The sequence below is a fragment of the Arachis hypogaea genome, chromosome 8 (genome assembly GCF_003086295.3).
Source record: "Arachis hypogaea cultivar Tifrunner chromosome 8, arahy.Tifrunner.gnm2.J5K5, whole genome shotgun sequence".
Lineage (NCBI taxonomy): Eukaryota > Viridiplantae > Streptophyta > Magnoliopsida > Fabales > Fabaceae > Arachis > Arachis hypogaea.
Genome location: NC_092043.1, coordinates 35,862,608 through 35,881,375, shown reverse-complemented (window position 1 = coordinate 35,881,375; position 18,768 = coordinate 35,862,608). Strand labels below are relative to the sequence as shown.

At 30.7% G+C, this 18,768-nt stretch overlaps 2 protein-coding genes across 2 annotated transcripts; one reads left to right on the top strand and one right to left on the bottom strand.

Moving 5' to 3' along the window:
• Positions 1 to 3,883: 3,883 nt before the first annotated feature.
• Positions 3,884 to 5,601, bottom strand: LOC112707237 (cyanidin 3-O-galactoside 2''-O-xylosyltransferase FGGT1). Its single transcript, XM_025758906.3, has one exon. The coding sequence runs from the start codon at positions 5,299 to 5,301 to the stop codon at positions 3,931 to 3,933; it is 1,371 nt and encodes a 456-aa protein (XP_025614691.1). The 5' UTR covers positions 5,302 to 5,601; the 3' UTR covers positions 3,884 to 3,930.
• A 1,146-nt stretch (positions 5,602 to 6,747) lies between these two features.
• On the top strand, positions 6,748 to 7,487 carry LOC112705321 (protein C2-DOMAIN ABA-RELATED 7-like). Its single transcript, XM_025756154.1, has 3 exons — positions 6,748 to 6,858; positions 6,960 to 7,055; positions 7,179 to 7,487. The coding sequence occupies exons 1-3, from the start codon at positions 6,748 to 6,750 to the stop codon at positions 7,485 to 7,487; spliced, it is 516 nt and encodes a 171-aa protein (XP_025611939.1).
• The last annotated feature ends 11,281 nt before the right edge of the window (positions 7,488 to 18,768 follow it).

The window sequence follows — 18,768 nt, the reverse complement described above, 5'->3', positions numbered from 1 at the left end:
ATTTTTAACATTCTCCCTTAAACTTGATAATTTTCTGACTCCAATCATAATCCTTAACTTTTGAAAAGCATCATATTTCAGAGGTTTTGTGAAGATGTCAGCAACTTGAGTAAATGATTTCACATACTCAACCTCCACATGCATGTTCTCAATATATTGTCGAATGAAATGATACTTTGTTTCTATGTGCTTGCTTCTGTCGTGAAACACTGGATTCTTTGCTAGGGCAATTGCTGATTTATTGTCCATCATGATCTTGGTGGATTCAGCTTGCTCAAGATGAAGTTCCTTCAATAGTATCTTCAGCCAAATTACATGACATGCACAGGCAGTGGCAGCAACATATTCATCTTCACAAGTTGAAAGAGTGACTATAGGTTGTTTCTTTGAACACAAAAAAATTGCATTATTTCCTAAAAAGAAAACAAAGCCGGTAGTACTCTTTCTGTCGTCAATATCCCCAACATAATCACTATCACAATAGCCCATTAATTTGAATTCATTTGAAGTGAATTCTCCACCTCTATCAGTTTTGAGAGCTTTTATCTCATAGCCACCTTCTTTTTCAACGAGGGCTTTAAACTTCTTGAATGCTTCAAATGCTTCGCTCTTTTTCTTCAAGAAATAAACCCATGTTTTTCTTGAATAATCATCAATGAAAAGGAAAAAATAGGCGTTCTTATCAAGTGACAAAGGCTTGATAGGTTCAGAAACATCCGCGTGGATAAGCTGAAGTGGCTTGGTAGCTCTTGATTTGGACTGCTTTGGAAAACTCTTTCTTGAATGTTTTTCAAGTAAGCAAGCTTCACATAACTGATGAAGATGATCAATTGTTGAAATTTCTTTTATCATCTTTTTTGTTTCCAATTCTTTGAGCGCACCAAAATTTAAATGTCCATATCTCATATGCCAAATCCATGGTGGATCTTCAATACATGACTTCAAACATATAGCTCCACCGCTTCTCATGTTTAACAAGAACATACGATTTCTTGTCATAGAAACCTTAGCAATAAGATTTCCATTTTTATCTCTAAGCCAAAGATAGCGATCTTCCATGACTATCTTGCAACCATTCTCCATACGTTGCCCAATATTCAAGATATTATTCTTCATTTTTGGGAGTAATAAACATTGGTAAGAATCTTATGACTTCCATTTTTCAGCTCGAATAGAATCGTTCTTTTGTCGTTGATCTCTATTTTTGATTCATCACCAAAACACATGTCCTTTTACGTTGGTGTCGAGTGCTACAAATTTATTCCTATCACCTGTCATATAGTTGCTAGCTCCATTGTCAAGATACCACGTACTATATTCAGAATTTTGATCTTCCTTGAGCGTAAGAAATAATGTTAGTTCTTCAACATCTTCACTGTGCACAAGTTTATTTTCTGTTTCTTTGAATGTCTGACACTCCCAAGAATAATGTCCATTCTTTCCACATGAATAGCATTCAATGTGTCTTTTGTCAACTATTTTTTCTCTTCCACAACCTCGAGAAAAAATTTTGATTTCTTTTCTCTTGAGAATAATTTTTCTCATCTCTTCCTCTTTCGTAACCACGTCCTTGTCCTCGTCTACGGCCTCGACCTCATCCTTGTCTTCCATTTTCGTTGGTTTCTCCTCTAACATTCCACGAAAGTTTTGCCTGCGAGACATGCTCCACACGTTCTTGCTTACCTTTATCCATTCTTTCTTCATGGCCCCGTATGGAATTCAACTGATCAATGGATATTGTATCTAAATCTTTGGACTCTTCAATGGCTACCACCACATGGTAAAATTTTGAGTTGAGAGAACGAATAATTTTCTCAACAGCACGAACATCTTCTAATTTTTCTCCAAGCCTTTGCATTTGGTGCACTATCGTCAAAATTTTGGTGAAATAATCTGAAATGGATTCAGTCTCCTTTATCATTGGAGACTCAAACTCAGCCCTTAGAGTTTGAAGACGAACCTTCTTCACCCTTTCAACTCCTATGACAAAATTTTGAAGAGTATTCCAAACTTTTTTTGCATTGATTATATCAGCAATCTTCTCAAACATATCATCATTCAAGCCTTGATGAATGATAGTAAGTGCACATTGATCTTTCTTTCTTTTATTTTCTAATTCTTCCTTCTGAGCTTCTGTTAGCTTGTCCACATTCTCTGGTTCTACATAACCTTTCTGCAACCATCTCCCACACTCATTGAGCACCGAAAATTACTTTCATTCGGACTGCCCAATATCATAGTTAAGTTTAGATAATTGTGGGTATTGAAAAGATAAAGTAGTTTCTTTTGACGAAGACATTTTATAAGTGGCTCTAATACCATTTTGTTGGAAAATAAAAGAACAATGCACACACTCACGAAGAATATAAAATAAAGAAGAATGTATTGAATGTATTTGTGTGTTGTTTTTTATGAAATAATTACATATGTATTTATACTTTTCTTTGATGTTTAAACTTAATACATCCTAATAAATAAATAATTTAAATTAAAACTAAATATAGACAACTTATTCAAAATATAGTTTCTATTCATTCTTAAATTCTAACCATTAAATTTATTTTTAACAAAACAGTAACATAATCGAAGAAGAGAATAGTAAAGGATTGCACCCAAAATAGAATAAATCGTGCATCGAAAAAGAGAAGAACAGTGACGCAATAAAAAAATGGGTGGATTTTATTTTAGCGTTTCATTTCATGTATTTACAGTATCTGTATATACTATTTTATCGTATTTATATATAGTTAACTGCTGGAATTAGTGACTAAAATTATGTATAAATAGTATTTTTGTACAAAAATATTATATATATGTTAAAAATTAATTATTAAATCAATTATTATATGTATATAATTTAGTTTATTTTTAATATGTATATATTTTATATTTTAATGTATATTTTATATCGATAGTTAATTTTAGTAGCAAAATTTTTGGCGTAAACTTAGCATGCTCGGAAATAATATGACGTGTAAATTCGTCTGACCAAGCTCCAACGAGATTACATGCAGTTAGCAAGAGGAAACAACGTGGTGTATGCTTGTTCTGAACGATTCCAATGAAATTACATGCATGGACCGTGTTTGTTTTGTTTTATTATATATCGAGACTCAGTTGACAGTGGCATCTCCTATGTATACCTGTCACTTAGGGTGTGTTTGTCTGAGAGGAATATGGGAGGAAGGAAATAAGAAAGAAAGAAATTAGAAGAAAAATAATTATTTTTTTTTATTTGGTTGAATAAAAAAATTAAAAGAAAAAAATAAATAGTGTAAAAAAATGGGTGGGATTCATTGAAAATTTTTTTTTTCCAATAATAGATGAAAAATCGAAGGAAAATATATTTTGTATCAATATTTTAATATTACCCTTTATTTTTTAATATATTTTAAAATATCTAAAGATAAAATTGTCTTTTTATAACATTATATACTATTTTTTTTCTTCTCATTTTTCTTTCATTTAAACATATCGAAAAAAATAAAATTTCACTCAATTTCTTTCCTTTCTCTTCTTTCCTTTCTATTTCTTTTCTTTCTATTTCTTTCCTTCCAACCAAACAAAGCCTTAATGATAACGCTACTGAAATTTCATATATAAAGTTGCATCCACTTAATATTTTGGTGAAATTTCAATTGAATTTGAAAACTATCAAATCCTCTTTTCCATGGCTTCGTTCCACTCTTTAGATAGCTAGATAAAATAATTCATTGAATGAGTTGAAATAAAAGTATCTCACAAATAAAAGCTAGTAGTGTTCAGTTAAATAGTATATAATAATCGAGATGTTTTAATTTATTTGATTTTCATATATGATATAAACTATATAGAATGAAAGAGAGTTGGCCAAAGTTAATCAATACACTATCAGTTCAGGAGATCAAGAAATTAAACATGATATATTATTCATAAACAACTATTTCAAATTCAAAGCAAAGACTGAAGCTCACAAACAAAACCATCAATACAAGAAGACTCAAAATCATTGCTTAGCAAAAGATTCCTAATTTTGCTATGATTTTCTCTTATTTCTTTTCCAACTTGATTCTCATCATCCATCACAGTCTTAACAGCTACGCACACATTCTCTTTGGTAAACAACCCATCCTCCTCACCTTTTTCAACTTCAATCCCAACCTTCAACCTACTCCCCAAATTCCTCGCAGCAATTGCATGATCACTATAAGGCCCAGGCAGCAACACGAGCTGACACGAACTCACGAGCGCTTCGGTTATGGAAGCTGCTCCACAATGTGTTATGAAGCACCCAACAGAAGGGTGCTCCAAAATCAATTGTTGCTGAACCCATCCATCATACACAACTCCGTTTCCTTCAACTCTTTCTTTAAACCCTTCCGGTAACACCTGTTCAATCGAATCAAACTCAACCGGTGGCTTAAGCGCCGCAAGAAACGGAAAACCGGTTAGTTCAAGACCGAGCACTAATTCTTGTAATTGAGACTTGTTTAAAGAACATTCACTTCCCAATGCGCAGTAAATTACATGTTTAGTATTGAAGCCTGAGAGCCATGAATCCCATTTTTCGTCCAAGGTTGAGTTGGTTGGTTCTGGTAAAAGAGGACCCGAAAGCATAATTGGTTTCCTCTCGAGCTGGGATTTCATGTAGTTTATATAATCACCGTCGATTTCTCTGCAACCTTTGTAGGCCACTGCGTCGGCGAATTTTGTACCAGTGTTGAAACGATCATAGAGAGTGATACCGCTACCAAATTCAAACTTGCTGGCGGTTACAACGCGTTGAGCTTCATGTGCACGAAGCCTGATAGATGAATCTGGAAACCCCTGAGGCGGTTTCATAAGGTTTTCTGTAGTAAAATGAATTCCTATTGTGTGGGCTGAAAGGTATGCAAAAGTGGCTGGGTTACCGATTATGTATTGGACACTCTTAATGCCGAGGCTTCGCGCCAAGTTTGGAAGCCAATGTTGGAAATCGAAGAGAACAATTTGCGGCTTTAGATTCTGGAGGAGAAGCTCTATGTCTTTCTCAGTATGGTCCATGGCGGTGGCGATGTGTTTGTAGGAAGAGAAGGGAACGTCTGAAGTGGTCTCTGCATGGAGGGGAAGGGTGTCCACGTGAGGAACAGTGATGGGGATGAAGGTGATGAGTTGTGGGTGAAGATTTAGGTGTTGAAGCTTTGATTGTGTTCTTTTTGGAGTGAAGAAGGAGATTCTATGGCCTCTTTTTGCAAGCTTGTTGGAGAGGTGAAGATATGGGATTAGGTGTCCCATTGCGAACCATGGAAACATTGCTATGTGCAGAGGAGAAGAAGCATCCATGGCGGAGTTTTGTGATATTAGTTAAGCTGTGCTTTCTGGTTATGAAATATGAGCTATGATCTTCTCCCTCCCTCTCTCATTTATATGTGATTTGTATACTGTGCTTACACTAAAAAATGTCAACACGTTATGACATTAGGTGGCGCTGCTGGTGGAGGACGCTTGTTCCCTCTGTTTTTGTCCTACATGAAATTAGGCCAGAGCCCCTTATTTTCTCTGGACTTCATTATTGGATCTCCGGGGAACCTTTTTGCTGCAGAGTGTTTGTTTTAGCATTGAAACTTGAAAGTCCGTTCTTCTTTGTTTGAGTTTCATGGTAATTTCCAAAAAGGCTTGTTTTTTGAATCATGCTAATCCGCGTTTAAATGTGGAGAAAAACATAACAAAACTGAAAAAAAAAAAAAAAATCAAGCTAAGCACATTTAAAGGAAAATAAATATGTGACCATGTTAATTACCCAAAAAAAAAAATTATGTGACCATGTTTAAGTAGTTATCAAATACTGAGCTGTTAAAAGGTTATTCTAAATTTATTCATGAGAAAGTCTAGAAAAAAAAAAGTGAGTAATCTTATATTATTAAATGTAATTTTATATCATTACAAATATTAATAATAATTGATTGATGACTATAAATCATAAAATTTGTTGACTTTTTAGTACTCCTTTTTTATTCATAGACTGAAGGTAAATTATTCATTTCGATAAATGAAGAAGAATAAGTTAAAAATAAAAAGGATATATTTCAGTAGGATATATATTAAAATAGACCGTAACGAATGATGATTTTAGTAGAATATATTTCAGGGATACTAATTTATTAAAATATATGTTAAGAAAATTCTTGACTCAGTCATTACTAAAAAAGAATATTCAAAAATACTATATAGTACAAATACCAAACTGCAATGCACATTGTTGGAAAAAAAAAAAAAAAAACTATGAACAGTATTCCATTGTGTGTGAAGCCGCACGGTGACCAGAATAACCATTTGTGGATAACGATGGACCCATCTTAACTCATCTCTAGAACGAAGTTTTTAAGTTAAATGACAAAGGATATATATCAATTTTACATCGGTAAAAAAAGTGGGACAAGCAACAACATTGTATATACTTGACACTAATTACATATTCTTTTAGTTCGGTCCAGTTGTTATTTTGTATTTTGATATTCTTTTGCTGAATTGTCATTTCTGTTTTATATAGATAGGAAGTTATAACTGTACAACATATTTTTGTTGAGTAGTTTTTGGTTATATTATCTAATTATCACATTATCTTCAGTTTAATTTTAATATATATTAGAGATAGATATACGTCAAATTCAAATTATCTCTTGCTAGACAACAAGAGTATCATCAACATCAACATTATCATCAAGATCTTAATCATTGTCCCTCTGTTGATTTTAAGTATCAGTGTCAACAACAAGAAGGAATATTTTAATGGAAACTATACTTGGTTTTATCAAACTTAGGATTAACAGAGGCATTAATCTTGCAAAACGCGATGCTTATTCAAGCGACCCTTATGTTGTTGTCAAAATGGGTGAACAGGTTAGACATCATCAATTATGATGATTTCGTCAATTATATTTGCAATTGTTTATTTTCTTCGCATTGGATATACATTAATTGAAAATATTTGATACACTCAGAAGCTGAAAACTGCGTTCATACGTAAAAATATTAATCCGGTGTGGAATGAAGAATTGACTCTATACGTTAAGGATGTTGCAACTCCAATATATCTGGTATATATGTGTTACATTCCATAAAATTAGTGTAGAAGCTTTTATTTTTGTGGTTTATATATATGATGAAGAAGAATAGTATAATGATGAATGATCCTTATTTATATATGTTTGGCCATGCAGCAAGTTTTTGACAAAGACACATTCACTAAAGACGATGAAATGGGTGATGCAGTTATAGATTTAAGGCCGTATATTGAGTGTCATTTGATCGGAATGGAGAGTATGCCAGATGGATGTGTAGTGAAGAGAATTCAACCAAATAGAACTAACTGTCTTGCTGAAGAGAGCACATGCTTTTGGCGCAATGGGAGTATAGTCCAACGTATGATGCTAAGATTGAAAAATGTTGAGTGTGGCGAAATAGAGTGTGAAATTGAGTGGCGTGATATTCCTGGCTGTAATGGTTTAGCAGAGCTAATCAAATCTTGAATCAATTCATTGTTAGGAAAGGTGTATTGTTTTATGAAATCAAGATTGTATATATACATGTAAATATGTGTCATGTGCGTGTACATTTTGTAATTGAGGAAATTGAATAAATTGTCAAATAAATCTGGGGTAAAATTTATTAAAAATGAATTTTTAATTAAATTTTAATTCAACTTTTTTTAGTTCTATCATAATCAATTAACCTTTAATTAAATGTTTTAATTTTTTAATTTTTAATTATATATATTAAGATTTATTTGGGTGTTTTTAATATTATAAATAAAAAATATTTTTATATTATTATATTAAACATAATTATTAAATAAAAAATATTTTAATATTAAATATTTAAATATAAAATTATTTTTGTATTTTAAATTTCTTTTTAAAAAAATTACTTAAAAATATTTTCATAGAAGTTAACGTAAATAATAAATCCAATATTTTTTTGGTTCATGAAAATGAGTCTAGTTTTCAAAACATTAAGTATAGCACATGTGGAAATGGATCCAGATATCCATGTGAAATTGGAGTTTGTAGCGCACCATAACATGCACGCATGAGATGGTAAAAACTAATAGCTGCTTCACTACCAAGCATTAGCATAGCATAGGATTTTCAACTTTCTCTCTCTTTTTCTTGTTGGCTCTCCTCTCCCTAATTTTAGGAGCTTTATTTAAAAATGAGTCCGACTAAAAAGATAATAAAATATCTATACAATATGTACAGTAGACTGTTTATTTAATCCAATATGTATTAATAATATAAATTAAACATCATTATCCCTAATTTTTAGTTACTTTTTGTAATATCTACCTTAATTTACTCCAAATTCTTTCACATTAACCTTCCTCACCCACCATTACCTACCTTTCAAAAAATCTCATTGTTTGTTCTGCAAAAAAAATCTCTCTTTCTCCGCCATCCCGCCGTGTGCGCAGCAACCTGCGTTCTACTGTTCTGTTTTTATGCGACGTATAGCCTTCGTTCTTGCCAACCGCAATTGTGGCGCTTCACCTCCTCGCGCCAACGCCCTCGTCGGAAGAACTTCCGTCACTCCTCACGCGGCCGAACATTCATGACCTGCAACTGTCAGCGTCGCCGACGTGAGTTGCAGCCCCGAACCCCGCGCTCGCATCATCCCAGTGCTGCTGTCTAGGTCTTGTTGAATTATTCGAAGAATAAACATCTAAAATCATACAAAAACAAACATCCAATGTGAACGTGTATAAATCATAACCAGCAATTATCGTCTACAACTAAACACCCAACAATAACCATCCATGTTCAAAGAGAAAGTGAACATCGAAGAAGGCACAAACCGGTCGCGATGGAGGCGCTGGACGTACAGGTCGCTGCCGTGCTGCGAGCTCGACTCACACAATATGCGTGACCTCCCTACGTACGGTGGCCTGTGCGGATGATGGCGCCAGTTGGAAGAGTGTCGGCACGATGTCCGATGGCGACTGGTAACTATAGAGACATTGTACGGCTTTTGCTTCGAGGAGAGAGTGAGAGAAGAGTTTACACCGTATTGAGAGAGGGAGATAATCCTAATTTGATTTTGACGGGAATCATAATTTGATTCAAATTTTAAATGGAAAACTACTCAAAATTAATTAATTGTCATTACTAACGGAATCATGATTTAATTCAAATTTTAAATTGAAAACTACTCAAAATTAATTAATTACCTCTAATTTAATTCTAATTTCAATTTAATTCCATTGTACACATTGTATAAAATATACATTGACTTCTCATACTTTTTCTTTAAAAATTTATCATTAACTAATGAATTATTATATATATATAAGATAAAATTTAAATTCTTTAATGCTTACTTAAAAAAATAATAAATTAATTATTAATCCAATTTAATTTGATTATTTTTATTTTTCTTTTTAATATCTCATGTGATGTTTTTTTGTGCTATTTTATTATCCTTTTATAAATGATGTGCGTATTTTAATTTTAAAGAATACACTAAAGTTCAGTTTTTTTATAGAAATATCTTTAGATTAGAAGAAGATTCAATATTAAACAAAATTTTTTTTAATATATTACATCATTTTTTGTGTTAATTTAAAATTTATAGAAATTTAGATCTGTCTATATTTTTATATTTTAAAATTCTTTGAAATTGATGTTTGAACTTTTAGTTTATAATTTAAAATAGAATATATCTAATTATTTTCTCTAGATTTAGATATAATCTATTTCTATTATCTGTAAGTAGGGGTGGAAACAGGTCAGACCAGGCCAGACTTTACTCTTAACAGGTCAGGCCTGTAATAGAGTATATTGGCCTTAATGAGTACTGAGCCTGGCCTGTTGTTAAATCTAGCCTGACCTGAAGCTTGTCAATAGGCCTGTTTTTTTTAATAATAATTAAATTTAAGATATAATTTAATTTTTAAAATTATAAAATATAAAATAATAAATTTATGAATAATATTGATACAAAATACACTTATATAATTAAAGAGACAAATGGTTGAGTAGATAAAGGTATCATTATAACATAGAAGACCTAAGTTCAAATCCTTCTAAATAGCATTTTTACGAGTATAATAAAATTCTCTATATATATTTGCAGGCGTAGGCCGGCCTGACAGTCTAGGCCTGGCCTTTTAAAGAATATAGGCTTTTTTAATAGCCTGAACCTGGGCTTATTTCCTATCAGGTTAGGCTAGATCAGGCCAAATACTGACCAGACTATAGATCCCTGACAGACCGCTTGACCTATTTCCATCCTTATCTGTAAGTAGTGCCGTATGACTTTTTCTATCAATAAAATATTTTTTCCGTAAAAAAGGCATGCAAAAGATGGGCAGGTGTCCAAAAATATATAAGTTCAGTTTGAAAGATAAAGAAAAACAGGGGTCTTATCTATTGTCCATTCACCAATTTTATGGGGTATGGTTCTCTATCTCAGCACTCTTGTGAGTGTTTTTGTGGAGAATTTTAATTGTTGGATTTTACTAACGGTTTTGGTTTGTTACATGTAACTCTGATTAATTTTTTAGGTATATGCTATAATGCCTATATATATTTATCTAATTTATTAAAAAGAGATAAAAATTAAGGAAAAGTCTAGGGGATCAGCAGTTTTATTGAATTTTGGCCAGCATGTAACCAGCAGAGAAAAGTGAGCCATTGGATGAAATTTCACACCAATCTCACACCATCAAATCATCATTGATGGCTAGTTGATGGCTAACAATCACAAAAATTGCTGACCCCCTAGCATTGCTCAAAAATTAATATTTAAATTAAAAATATAAAAATAAATAATTTTTTTAATATTTAAATCTTACTATAAAAAATAAGTTCAACAAATTCAACACTAAAATTATAAATACCACAAAATTTGCCATTTTTCTATTCGCGTATCAAATTCTCTCTCTACATGTTAGGATTTGGTTGAATTAGTCCCACATTACTTAGGATAGCAAATGGAGTGGGTGGCCTAGGCTATAAATATGAGGCTAAGTTCTCCATTTGTTTTTTGCACCAGTCAGAAACACTTTAAGCTTGTATCTGATTTTTCTTTTCCTCTGTACTCTTTGTTTAGAGAGTGTTGTGAGGTGTAGTTAGATATTTGCTTTGAGAGAGTGTGGGTGTACTGGGATGCCGGTGTTAGAGAGAAAGAAGTCTATGTGTTGTAACAATTTTCACATAGTGATATTCTCTGGTTGTCATTTGACAACGGCCGTGGTTTTTTCTCCGGTAATTGGAGTTTCCACGTTAAATTCTTGTGTTGTGATTGTGTCTATTTTATTTCTCTGTCAAAGGTGTTTTCTCAAGGGGGAATGGTGTCTTATTCCCAACAAGTGGTATCAGAACTTCGGTTTGGTAGGATTTATTCTTAGTATGCTCTGTGGTTGCAGTCTAGTCTGACCTTCCACATCAGAAAAGAATTTTGTCTTGTGGCTTGAGGTTGATCTTTGGTTGCTGTTGTTGTTGCTGGAAGGCAGTGTGACACTGTGAGAGTGCAGTTTGGAAAGGTTCTGGCTAAGGAAAGACTTGGTATTTAAGTGTGTCCATTGTGACCCACCTCTCTTTCCTGGGGACCCTTCATAGTGCACGGTCTACAGTTGAGTTATACTATTCCAGTATACTGTTGCAACAATATCAGGATATTCAAGTGCTGTGAAGCTTGAAATAGAGAAATTTGATGGAAGAATCAATTTTGGCTTGTGGCAAGTACAAGTCAAGGATGTGTTGATACAATCAGGTTTGCACAAGGCGTTGAAGGAGAAGATCTCTGGTTGCTCTCTCTATGAGAGAAGATGATGTTCTCTAGAAGACAAGAAGTATCCTCATGGTATTACCGCACTGCCATGGATAAGGATGAGTTGTGACAATCGGGTCCACAATTGCACACGGGCATTGGTTGGCGTTCAGATGCAAGGTGTGTGGCGGAGTTAGGTCGATGGCTGAAGAACTTTCAGGAAAAGCCAATTTGGAAGTTGCACCATGAATTTTCAGCAAGGTTTCGATCTGTACCAAGGCGAAATGTTTGGAGTGGTCTAATTCCAAGTGAGTATAATTTCATGGTGGAGTATGATAGTTCTCTGAACTATGATTGTCGGTATAGACAATGGCAGCAAAGAATTGTCGGTGTTGACAATGGAAGCTGAAGATGTGTGACTATTTCAATCAATGTGGAGATTGTTAGGATTTGGTTGAATTAGTCCCACATTGCTTAGGATAGCAAATGGAGTGGGTGGCCTAGGCTATAAATATGAGGCTAAGTTCTCCATTTGTTTTTTGCACCAGTCAAAAACATTTTAAGCTTGTATCTGATTTTTCTTTTCCTCTGTACTCTTTGTTTAGAGAGTGTTGTGAGGTGTAGTTAGATATTTGCTTTGAGAGAGTGTGGGTGTACTGGGGTGCCGGTGTTAGAGAGAAAGAAATCTATGTGTTGTAACAATTTTCACATAGTGATATTCTCTGGTTGTCATTTGACAACGGCCGTAGTTTTTTCTCCGGTAATTGGAGTTTCCACGTTAAATTCTTGTGTTGTGATTGTGTCTATTTTATTTCTCTATCAAAAATGTTTTCTCAAGGGAGAATGGTGTCTTATTCCCAACACTACAAACTATTCACGTGGAAAAAAGATTGAGTTTGACGCTATATTCTTAAGATGTGATTATGTTGAGAAAAAAGATTTAAATTTATTGATGTTGAGATTTTTTTTAGTGTCTTAAGTAAAAAAGAAAAAGAACAGAAAAAAAAAGAAAAAAAAAAAGAAAGAACTAAAGCCTAAAGATAGCTAGTAGTAGCAAGCTTTCTAATAATGAATTCTTTAAATTTCTTTTAAGGTGTTGTGAGAACATGATTCTGATTTATTGTTAGCGTTCTCTTTGTTATAATGTCTGTTATTTTATTTGTCTTTCTTTAAAATAGTATTAAATTTTGTCTTTCAACTCTAATGTATGATATTATAAATTTTTTGAATCAAGAAGTGTTTAACTCCACATTTTTTTTCTATTTTGCTTAAGAGTGTAAACTTTCACACAATTAGTTTCACATATAATATTTCTATGATCAACATTTTAAGTAAGAACAAAACTTTTTCAAATGGCAAATAATTTTCCATAAAAAATACTATTACTAGTTAAAACTCTCATGCAGTCTCATCGTTGTCAATTACCACTCTAATTCCTGCTCACACAAGTAAAGCCAATTTTGTCTCCACCACTATAAAAAACTAGCATCATAATTAATCTTATACATATAATGAGAATGCAATATCTAACTATAATAGAAGGGGACAAAGAAATATGATTCATCTAAAAAAAGACCTAAGTTTCTGTGCTGAAGTTAGAGCCAAACCTATGATTTTATTCGGTGACCATGGTATATCCAGATTGAAAATATTATTATTCTTTACTCGTCAAATCCACTAAAAACCTACAAAAAATTTGAAAGCTTGCTTCTTATTATTTTCCAAGAACCTAGAATACATATGTCGAGGCTGAAGATCAATTTGTAGATTTTGCCAAATAATCTGAACTTTCACACAATCTTTAACACAATGTAAGACAGTTTTTGAGAAGGCAAGGCACCCATGGACAAAGATTAGAATTTTTCATACCTCTCTTGTACCTATATGTAGTAGTGAGAAGAGCATCCCTGAAATAGAGCCAAGCCAATAACTTATGCTTTTTAGGAACCTGCTGACGTCAAAGCTACAACCAAATTTTTCTAATCTTGCCGATCAAACCTCCTTTTAATCAACTACAAATAACCATTACTAGCACTGTACACCTTAAATTCTACCTTAAACTGAAATCAACCTGCCTCTAAGCCAGATTGAGTCGTTGGATTATAAGAGAGGATGCTAGAATACCATCAAAATTTTTAATTTTCATTAAACTATAAATCTGAAATGCAAAGGTTCGAGTAAGCGATATGGCCATAATCCATCTCTGTAGATAAGCTTCATTCCCTCCTCTAATGATCAAACCAGAAATTCTGATCAAGCAGCCCAATACACTAATCAAAACCCTCTTTTAAATAGTCAAAGACTTTGCATAAATCCTTCCAAATATGGGAGCCTTTAACGTAATTAAAACTACACTGATTTCTGTGAGAAGAGATGTACTTCACTATCAACATTCTGACCCAGACTTTATCAGGTTATTTAATAAATTGCCACACTAATTTTTCCGTTAAGGAGATGTTAGCACAAGATGCATCTCTTGTGTCAAGTCCTCCATATTTTTTGAGAGTAACCAAAATCTTTCGGCTAGTAAGATTTAAACCCTTGTTATTTGCTTGACCTTTCCAGAAAAAATTCTTCATCATGGAAGAAATTTTATCAGTTATTTTTTTGAAAAAAAGAGAGATCTGCATACAGTATGAGAGAATAGACAAACTACCGAATTAATAAGACAGAGTCTTCCCGTCCTGTTAAGCATCTTACCCTTCCAATTGGCTAATCTTTCACGAATTTTGTTAAAGACGTCATGAAAAAATGCTCGAGTCACCCGTGAATGACTGAGATTAACTCCCGAATACTTGTCTAAGTCATGAACAAACATAATGGAAGAAACTCCCATGAAAATATATTTTCACCTAGCAGAAATATTTTTTGAGCAAAGCACTTTAAATTTAATAACATTAATTTTCATACATGAAACCTTGCAAAACTTAGTCATAGCCTCCATTATCATTTGCACCTGACTCTTCCTAATTTTGCAAAAAAATAATAAGTCATCAGCGAACATTAAGTGAGAAATTTTAATAATTTTTTTGGAGACAGCAACCGGCTCTCAACTATCCTTATCTACTTGGTGATTGATATAACATACTAGTCAGTGATGAACCCAAAAAATTATAATAATGGAGACAAAAATAATATATAAAAATAATAAAAAAATAATATATGATATTTAAACTAGTTAATCAAATTTTTAATAAATATAATTAATATATTAAAAAATATATTAATTTATATTAGAAGTATTTTTTTTATTTCAATGTTTTGGTATTATTTCGTGATATATTTATTATTAATACTAATGTCTTGTTAAATATTTTATATCTGTTAAATTATATTGTTATTAATTATTTTTTATATAATACAACAAAAAATTATAATTCAATAATTAAAGAATATAATTCGAATTAGCTAATTTTGAATTTTTACGAAAATTGTGTGAGAGACAAAAAATTATAAGAAAAATAAAACTTTATATTATGCAAATATTTAAATAGTATGTTAGCATTTAATTGCAAAATTGACATTTTTTAATATTTATGGTAAAAAATTTTCGAAAAAATAATTATATGTAAGATTAAAACTAAATTAAATAAAATAATAAAATATAAATAAGTAATTAATATATATTATATTAAAAAAGCTACTAAATACTAATAATCTTATTTATATTTAAAAAAATATATTTAATTTTAGGTAACTAGCTAATTGAATTATTATTAATTTTGTTATTATTTGTTTTAAATATATATGATATAACAATTTTTATTATTATATTGATATTTAATAACAATTTTTTTTACACACATTCAGCGAGGGATGCACGTGTATAAGTGTGGGGCAAACGTCCCACTACAATTTAAAATTCTTTTGAGTAGTATATGATAATAAAACTTATTTGTCCCCACTAAATTATTAAATTTGACCCCATAATAAATTTTTATTAAATTTTTGGTATTTCATAGTCAATTTAAGAATTTTATATTAGATATTATTAGAATGATCAATTCTCAATTTAAATAAAATTTATATTTTTTTTAAAAATCGACTCGAAAGAGTATTATTTATCTTTTTTATATTAATTTTAATTTTTTTGTAATAACTGCATTAATTAAAAAACTTTTTCAACTATGAATTTTAGTAAAAATTTGCTTCTAATTATACTACACATTTAAGAGTAATACTACACATTTAAATCTTTTTATGAACTAAGTATAATCAAGCTAAACAATAAGACTTTGAATAATGTTAGTCATAACTGATTTTTGTTATCTTAGACTAATTTGGTTGGACTTAATTAACCAAAAACTTGAATATGTAGTATTATTCTACATACAAAGAGAGATATTTCGATTGTATTATTAAGAAAAAGATTATTCAATTTTTTTAAAATATAAAACCTAAATAATAAAATTTTAAAGGGTAAAGTATATTTTTTGTCCCTGAAATTTGACAAAAATTTCAAAAATACCTTTAAGTTTTATTTTGTTTCAATTTTATTCCAAAAATTTTCCATTTGCATCAAATATATACCCCTGATAGCTAATTTTTCAAAAAATTTAAGACTAATTCAACAATAATTTCATAAGAACAACTCTCAATACAAGCAAATCAAGCATAATTTTCATACATTATTGTTAGATTAATCTTAAATTTTTTGAAAATTTAGCCGTCAAGAGTATATTTGATGCAAATAAAAAATTTTTGGGTCAAAATTGAAACAAAATAAAATTTAAGGTTATTTTTGAAACTTTTGCCAAACTTCATAAATAAAAAATATACTTTACCCAATTTTAAATTATATATTATCATTTAAATTATTATTTTAGTGTTTTAATTTGTAAATTATATATTTTAAAGACTAATCATATTATATGTACATAAAAAAAATCACATGTATACATATTAAAATAAAAAATACAAATTAAAAATAAATTAAAAATACATATATTTATATATAAATACCTAACGATTAATGAATAATTTGATAACTGACTTTTATACACACATAATATTTTTATTATAAAATTTTTTATTATATTATATATATTTTGTCCCATTATCAAAATTTTCTAAAATCGTCACTGCGCATATCTAATTTTTTTTAGATGTGAAAGACAAATAAATTATAACTATGGAACAATTATATATATATATATATATTTATTGTTGTCTTTTATAAACTTGATGGGAGCAATTGCCTCCACACAAACTAACGTGAGTCCGTCCTTAATATTAGTCGCTCGATATACAAAACAAAAAAATAAAGTGACATTGGGTCCCTTTGTCTGAGACCGCGCCTTAAAGAGAAATTATCTAATTTACTGTCATTCCAAACAATAGAAAGAAAAAAGATGATACATAATTCATAATTAGTCTAATAATAAAGTTAGAGAATCCAAAATCTCAAAGAGTTTGTTCAAAGAATTTCCAATCCACTTTATTATAAGCCTTTTTAAGATCTATTTTAAAAGTTAGAATATATTTTTTTCATTTAATATGCTTCATGAAATAAAAAATTTCTTGTGCAATAATAATATTATTGGAGATCCTCTCCCTAAAATAAAATCACCTTAAAACAAGCTAACTATCAACAACAACAAAAATCCGTTAACAAAAACTTTTGTGATAATTTATATACCACATTATAAAAGCTAATAAACCTAAAATCATTTATCGAAGATGACACTTCTATCTTAAGAATAAGAACAATTAAGGTTTCCATCATAAAATTTTGAATCAATTCATTATTACGGAAGGTGTATTGTTTTATGAAATCAAGATTGTATATATACATGTAAAGATGTGTCATGTGCGCGTACATTTAATTGAATAAATTGTTAAATAAATCTAATGTAAAATTTATTAAAAATGAATTTTTATTAAATATTAATTCAATTTTTTTTAGTTCTATCATAATCAATTAACCTTTAATTAAATGTTTTAATTTTTTAATTTTTAATTCTATATATTAAGATTTATTTGGGTGTTATTAATATTATAAATAAAAAATATTTTTATATTATTATATTAAACATAATTATTAAGTAAAAAATTTTAATATTAAATATTTAAATATAAAATAATTTTTATATTTTAAATTTATTTTTAAAAAAATCATTAAAAAGTATTTTCATAGAAGTTAACGTAAATAATAAATCCAATATATTTTTTTTGGTTCATGAAAATGAGTCTAGTCACATGTGAAAATGGATCCAGATATCTATGTGAAATTGAAGTTTGTAGCCCACCATAACATGCACGCATGAGATGGTAAAAACTAATAGATTTTCAACTTTCTTTTTTTTTCTTTTTTTCCTTTCTTGTTGTCTCTCTTCTCCCTAATTTTTAAAGCTTTGTTTAAAATTTTATTATTGACTAATGAGTTATTACTTATTACATATATAAAGCAAGATTCGAATTTTTCAATACTTACTTAAGCGTAAGTTAATTACTAGACTAATTTAATTTGGTTATTTTTATTTATTTATTTATTTATTTTGAAAGAAGAAGCTCAACACAAAAATAGAGTAGAACTAGACAAAAAAAAACAAAACAAATAACTCATACGTCATCTCCGACATAGCCATCAACAACATGAGTTATTTATCACACTACTCTGTAGCACATGAAAATGTTTGAGCCACACAATCTACAACTCTTGTTGTCTTGTTCTGATGAATGACATCATTCCGTCGTAGCCAAATGTTCCATATAGCTGAAAAGAACCCAACAATCCAATACTTGCGCATTTCCTTTCTCACCAGCATGAACCTCCAACTCTCAAAGTGCTCTTTCAAATTACCGGGTGCAGTCCATTTCTGTCCAAACTCCGAGATCCAGGCACATCACACCTGCCAAGAGTACTCACAAGTAACAAATAAATGTTGTATATTTTCTACCTCTTTATTACACAACATGCACAAGTTATCATTCTGTTGTAGGATTCCCAGTCTGCTAAGTCGATCCTTTGTATTGATCCGGCCTACCATTACAAACCAAGTGAACAACTCTACTCGAGGAGGCACGAGCCCTTTCCAAATTTTC